General features: G+C 46.4%; 1 protein-coding gene across 1 annotated transcript; it reads left to right on the forward strand.

Moving 5' to 3' along the window:
* Nucleotides 1–233: 233 nt before the first annotated feature.
* Nucleotides 234–5,621, forward strand: LOC126661119 (uncharacterized). Its single transcript, XM_050354946.1, has 2 exons — nt 234–4,868; nt 4,980–5,621. The coding sequence occupies exons 1-2, from the start codon at nt 234–236 to the stop codon at nt 5,619–5,621; spliced, it is 5,277 nt and encodes a 1,758-aa protein (XP_050210903.1).
* The last annotated feature ends 1,870 nt before the right edge of the window (nt 5,622–7,491 follow it).

The following is a 7,491-nucleotide window of genomic DNA, read 5'->3' on the forward strand; positions in this document are numbered from 1 at the left end:
AAATACTCTTACACTCATTTACCTACCAAAAAACCCTCTCTGACTTAAGCATCGGAGTGGCTTTCAGGCTGAGCAAGCCTGAGGTCCTTTGAGCTTATATTTGTTACTTGTGCAGGAAAAACAGTACGGGCGACCCTTTGAAGATCGACCTGTATCATTTGGTGCGGTGAGCGTGGAACTTATCAGTTTCGTCGTTCCTTTTAGATACTTTTTCAGAATTTGCTTTTTCAAGAATGGATCCCCTACAAGATAACACTCTACCAGCTACCAACAGAGAAGACAGGGAAACAGAACCACCGGCCCTAAATCTATTCCCCCCAACCAGCGAAGAAGGAGAAACCAGCGACCCCCTGACGACAAGACAGACGATACCTCCGATAGCCATAGCACCTGAGGAAGAGCCAATCAACAACCAAGCAATGTTCAAGGCTTTCCTAGAAATCACCAGTCTACTCAAAGACATCAAACAGAGTATCTCGTTAAAGCCGCCGGAGCAGGGATCAGCGAAATCACCAGTACAGAAGTCAACGTCAACTATGGACAAAGGAAAAGAACCGATGCAAGAGGAAGGTGCCCCGGAAAACTCCGCAAAGAAACAAAACGCCCCAATAGTAATTCCAGACGAAGAACGTTGGATGGATGAACAACACACCCTCAAAGGCGGAGAAGAGCATCTGGAGGAAAAAGTCCGCCAAGTCATGAGCAGGCTTGGAATAAGATGTGAAGACGTAGACATCTCTCTGCGAAGTGACTCACCACTTGCAGATTTCATCATCTCTCACGATTTCCCTACAAAGTTCAGATACCCTCCAAATTTAGAATCATACGATGGAACAGGCTGTCCCAAGAGCCATATTCACAAATTCCAAGCAGTGATCAATGTTCAGACAAACTTAGATCACGTACTATGCAAACTTTTTCCTACTACCTTAAAAGGTCTGGCGCAGGAATGGTACCAGAGTTTAAAGCCAGGATCAGTGCTGACGTTCAAACAATTCTCAGGACTTTTCCAGGCTAGATTCGTAGCATGCATCCCTCAAAAGAAGCTGTCCACAGACCTGCTGGCCATCATGCAATGGGAAGGAGAGACACTCAGGAAGTATGTAGAAAGATTCAATAAGGAGGCGATGCAGATAGAAGACCTCAGCCAGGAGATCGCCTACACAGCATTACTCAATGGAACTACCAACTCCGACCTACGAAAGGAATTGTTGGCTAAATCACCAAAATCATTTACCACACTGATGACCATCGCACATACACAGATCAGAGTAGATGATGGCCAGAGAGAGATAGAGAATCGCCTCGGACGGGTAGAAGAACGAACATTTGCAGAAAGAAGAAATGGGGACAGATCGCCCACAGGAAGGAGGTTCGGAGAAAAAGGCAACGACCATTTCAGAAACAAAAGGAAAAAAGACGAAGATAGGCGATATACACCCCTGAACACAACCAGAACCAACGTACTGTTTTGGGTAAAAGACAGCCGAGAAAAGGTCAGATGGCCAAGGAAGATGAACGCTGCATCAGCCAGCAAAAGAGACAACAGCAAATACTGTGAATTTCACAGAGACAACGGCCACACCACAGATGAATGCTGGCACCTGAAGGAAGAGATAGAGAAGCTGATAGAAAGGGGATCCCTTTCCCAGTTCATAAAAAGGGATACCGAAGCCAGAGAGACAGAGTCGGAAAGAAAGAAAGAGCGGAAAGAAGAAACCGCCAGAAGACCCAGACCAGAGCCAACAGGCGTGGTTAACGTAATAATGGGTGGATCGACCGGAGGAGACAGCAATACTACAAGAAAGAAAGCTGCAAGAACAGTCTACTCAGTTAGCCCGGGTGCACCAAATGCTAAGAAATTCAGAAGCGTATCTTTTTCGGAGGGCGATAGTCATGGCTTATCAGTTCCCCATGAGGACGCCCTAGTTGTCAAGGGGCGACTCAACAATTTCGAGGTATCTCGGATGCTGGTAGACACGGGAAGTTCGGTAAACATGATCACAATGGAGGTGTTCGGCAGAATTGGACTCAAGAAAGAAAATTTGACACATGTCTCTACTCCACTGGTGGGGCTAGGAGGCAAATCTGTACAGGTGGAAGGATCACTGGAGATAAACATCCAACTGGGAGATGGAGAGATCTACAAAGAGATCCGAGCAGAATTCATGGTGGTCAATATGGACTTCGCATACAACGCAATTCTCGGAAGGCCACTTTTGCACGATACGTGCGCATCCATTTGTATGAGGTACCTACTGATGAAAATCCCAACCAGAGAAGGCGACGCCGAAGTCAGAGGATGCCAAAAGTCAGCCAGAGAAGCATACTTTACAGCTCTCAGGAAAGTACATATAACCTTGCCAGTACTAACAATGGAACCTCCAGAGAAGAAAGAAAGGGCGGAGCATTATGGGCGAACCGCGAAAATCGAATTATCCCCAGGAAAGGAGATAGAAGTGGGAGATGAGCTAGAAGAAGAAATCAAACGATCTCTGACAGAAAATCTCAGATCGCTTGGAGACTCCTTTGCCTGGACAACAGACGAACTGATCGGAGTAGACCCGGACGTCATATGTCATCGGTTAAACATAGCGACCGACGCGAAGGCAGTGATACAGAAGAAAAGAAGGCACTCGCCCGAAAAACAACTCGCCATCGCAGAAGAGGTCGCCCGGTTAAAAGCAGCAAACGTGATCAAAGACGCCTATTACCCCAAGTGGGTAGCAAATGTGGTGATGGTAAAAAAGTCCAATGGCACTTACCGAATGTGTGTGGACTTCACAGATCTAAATAAAGCATGTCCCAAAGATAGTTTCCCGCTCCCACACATTGATCAGTTAGTAGACTCCACAGCAGGTCACGCCCTCTATACATTCCTAGATGCCAAGGCGGGATATCATCAGATACCCATGGCACCTGAAGACCAGGAGAAGACGGCCTTCATAACGGACCAGGGATTATTTTGTTACAAGATGATGCCCTTCGGTCTGAAGAACGCAGGAGCCACATATCAGCGACTGGTGAACTCAATATTCAGAGATCAGATCGGAAAACACATGGAAGTTTATGTGGACGACATGATCATCAAAAGCATCCGAGCTGAAGACCACCCAACAGATGTGAAGATAGTCCTAGAGACGCTAAAGAGGTACCAGCTAAAACTCAATCCGGAAAAGTGCGTATTCGGAGTACCGGCGGGCAAGTTCTTGGGATACATGGTCTCTCAGCGAGGTATTGAGGCTAACCCAGATAAAATCGAAGCGGTCTTAAAAATGATGCCGCCACGAAGCATACATGAAGTCCAGAAGCTCAACGGCCGGATCACGGCTCTAGGTCGGTTCATGTCCTGCTCGGCAAAACGATGTCTACCTTTCTTCAAAACCCTGAAACAGATCAAGAACTTCGCATGGACAGCAGAATGCCAGCAGGCGTTTGAGGAATTGAAAAGCTTCCTATCCTCGCCCCCACTTTTGGCGAGACCAGATCCGGGCGACATGTTATATTTATACATCTCTTGCTCTGACGAAACAATAGCAGGAGTATTGGTATCGGAAAAAGGAGGAGAACAATACCCGATCTACTACATCAGCAAAGTACTCAGAGATGCGGAGCTGAGATACCCGAAGTTGGAAAAGCTGGCACTGTGCGTATACACCGCCACCATCAAGCTCCGACATTACTTCGAAGGGCACCAAGTCATTGTACGAACCGACCAACCATTACGAAAAATCCTCCAGAAGGCAGAGACAAGTGGACGCATAGCAGAATGGGCCGTCAAAATAGGAAGCCTGGGCGTTATCTATGAAGCTCGAAAAGCACTGAAAGCTCAAGCACTAGCCGACTTCTTCGCAGAGTTAACATTCAAAGAACCCATGGAGGACAAAACGACTCCTTGGGAGATACACGTCGATGGGGCAGTTTGCGGAGAAGGAGCGGGGATCGGAGTCGTGCTTAAAGGACCAGGAAGGATCCAAATGGAATACTCAGCAAGACTCGAATTTCCAGCTTCCAACAATGTTGCGGAATATGAGGCGCTGATAACAGGGTTGCAATTATGCGAAGAGCTCAATATCTCCGAAGTCCAGATCTATAGTGATTCGCAACTGGTCGTGAACCAAGTCTCAGGGAACTTCGAAGTGAAGGAAGTTACATTGAAGAAATACGCCAAGCAAGCCAAAACCTTCTTTGCCGATAATGGGCGATCCTGGTCGTTACAGCAAATACCCAGAGCAATGAATGGAAGATCAGACGAATTGGCAAAGTGGGCAGCAACAAAGAATTACGACTCAATGAGAAACATCCCTCATGAAATCAAACGACAGCCTAGCTTTCAAGAAGAAATTGAAGAAGGCGAAGTACTGATGGTAGAAGGGAAAGAAACCTGGATGACCCCCCTCACAGCATACCTGGCTAATGGAATACTCCCCGAGGATAAGAAGGAATCCAAAAGAATAGTGGTACTCTCATCAAAGTTCGGAATATACAACGGCCAGCTGTACAAACGGTCATTCACCCATCCCTGGCTAAGATGTGTGAACAAAGAAGAAGGAGAGTACATCATGAAAGAATTACATGAGGGGACCTGCGGAGCACATGACGGAGCATCAACACTGGTCAGAAAAGCACTGCTACAAGGCTATTATTGGCCCACGATGAAAGAACAAGCTACAAATCTAGTAAGGGGATGCGGGCCTTGCCAGCAACATGCCTTGGTACCGAGAAAGCAAGCTTCAGAAATGAAACCCATCGGCAGTGCATGGCCGTTCGCCCAGTGGGGTATGGACATCCTGGGACCTCTCCCTTTGGCCACAGGACAACGGAAGTTCCTGGTAGTGGCAATCGACCACTTCACCAAGTGGATAGAGGCAGAACCACTGGCAAAAATCACCCAACAACGCATAACTAACTTTTTCTTTAGATCTATCTTGTGCAGGTTTGGAATACCGAAGGTGCTGATCACAGACAACGGAAAGCAGTTCGACTCAGCAAAGTTTAGAAAGTTTTGTGCCGAGTATCAGATCGACCTAAGGTTCACTTCGGTTTACCATCCACAATCAAATGGGCAAACCGAAGTGGCCAACAGAATCCTACTGGCCGGACTAAAAAGAAGACTAGACGAGTGCAAAGGAAGATGGGTAGAAGAACTCTACAGCGTCCTATGGAACTACCGTACCACCCCTAGAGAATCAACGGGCGAAACTCCATTCGCCCTAGCCTATGGAACGGAGGCTGTAATTCCTGTAGAGATCGGCGCACCCACGCCAAGGACAGAAGACAACCAGCTAAACCTAGAAGAAAACGAAGAAGAGCTCAGGAACAATCTGGATCTCCTGGTTGAAAAAATCAACAGATCAGACATCAGGATGGAAGCCTACAGACAAAAGATGGCCAAACATTTCAACAGCCATGTAAAGAAAAGAAAATTCAAATTGGGCGACCTCGTCATGCGAAAAACCGAAGTCAAAAAAGGAGAAGCAGGAAGTGGAAAACTGCAGCCAAACTGGGAAGGACCTTACACCATCAGCGAGGTCATTAAAGAAGGAACATTTAAACTCACTAACTCCATGGGAAGAATCATACCAAGGACATGGAACGCCAACAACTTGAGGAAAATTTAGTGACAATGGATCACCATCCGACATGATTAGTTATTCCTTAAGAATCAACATGATTAGTCAAGCGATGTTTAGTTTCAATATTGTATTTCAATTCCTCCAAGTGATGTTTAATCACAGCATTGTGTTTCAATTTCTACAAGTGATATTTCATCACGCTACTGTATTTGAATTTATGCAAGTATTTTAATTTACCCTTGCTCGGACAAGGAATTTCCACAGATATCGTCTCTTTACCATAATTACTGATTACTTAAAATATTTCCAAAGAGGAGAACTGACGAGTTCATTCCCAAAAAAGGAAAATACACAGTCAAAATATATATATCGCCTGGAATAAAGAGAACATAGAAACTAGCTATCTCAAAAATAAAGAAGGCAAAAAAGATATATATTAAGAAGAGGGCAAATGCCCCACAAAAAAAAAAAAAAAAATACAAAGGAAAATAAAATTCCTAACAAAAGAAAATATACAAATGTACAAAGTACATAACAAAAAAAAAAGAAAGGAAAATTCTTCCTATACAAAAACTAAAAAGAGGAATCTAAAGCTTGATGATCTCTGGCTCAACCTTCTCCGGGGCAGCCTCTTTGTTCCCCTCCAAAATATTTGGGACAGATAGCCCCTCCTGCGAATCCCGCCTGGCTGAAGAAGAAGCATCGACATGAATGTTGCCAGAACGGGTGGGAGAAGGGACATCGGCAAGACTAAGAGGATCGGACCCTGGAAGGATAGACTCCAGATCAGAAGGCCGATCCAATAAGTCCAGAGCAGCAAAAGGCCGCTCCGAAGATATAAGCAAGCCGAAGTCCTTCTCCTCAGGACTACCTCCCAAACCGGGAACAAGAGGCTTCTCGCCAGCCTTGGCAGGTTCCTGGACCCCTTGGGCAGACTGTTCGGCAACCTCAGCAGCACCTCCACCATTTTCAGACTTGATGGAGACAAACAAGTCTTGGGGAGAATCTGGCTCACTCTCACTGTTAACCCCCTCGGGAAAGCCATATAAGAATTCAACGTCCCCATCAGGATGACGCTCCAAGTAGGTACCCACGATGGCTTCAGTGAAGTCAGTCAGATCATTGGCTAGCTGGGCGGTGTTACGGCGACGCCTCTCCTTCTCACGAATCAGCCTGCCCCGCTTCAAATAAAGCCTCTTCTCAGCAACTGAGACTTTATCGTTAAGGGCCGTGACGGTGGTGTCGAACTCCTTCTTGAGATCGTCATAATCAGTACTTTTCAACACCACCTCTGCCGCCAGATTTTTATTTTCCTTCTTAAGGCGGGCGACCTCCTCAGACAGCACACGCTGCTGCTTCACAGCACTCTCCCTCTCTCTGGATAATCTATCCACATCAGCACGAAGAGAGTCCAGCTTCTGAGTGCACCCGCCATGTTCGCTGCGAAGGGAGTCATACTTTCCCTTCAGCAGCTTGTACTCCGTCTTTAACTTCACCTGCATCTCATCGTCGTTAAGACGGTTGGAGCGGTATTGACGGATGGCATAGGCAACCTAAACATAAAATAAAACTGAGTTAGAAAATAACCATAACAGGAAGAAAAAGGCAAAATGATAAAGTTAGAAAATAATCACCTTTGCCAGGTTGGAAAAACAATCGTCCATCAGTACGTTGTCCGGCCTCTTCAAATAATAGTCAACGTCCGAAGGGCAGCAGGAACCCCGGAAGATGTCGTGGGCAACGGCAGGACAACGCACAGTAGCATCGGCCCCATACTTTTGAAGGAGCAGGTCGACCTGAGTCACCATCACATCCCTCTTAGGCCTTTTCATAGAGGGTCCCTCCCCCTCAGTATCTTCGCCCCCTGAAGAAGGAGCTCGCCTTTTGCTGCCGGTCGAAGCAGCCGGGGCAGTTT

The sequence above is a fragment of the Mercurialis annua genome, linkage group LG1-X (genome assembly GCF_937616625.2).
Source record: "Mercurialis annua linkage group LG1-X, ddMerAnnu1.2, whole genome shotgun sequence".
NCBI lineage: Eukaryota > Viridiplantae > Streptophyta > Magnoliopsida > Malpighiales > Euphorbiaceae > Mercurialis > Mercurialis annua.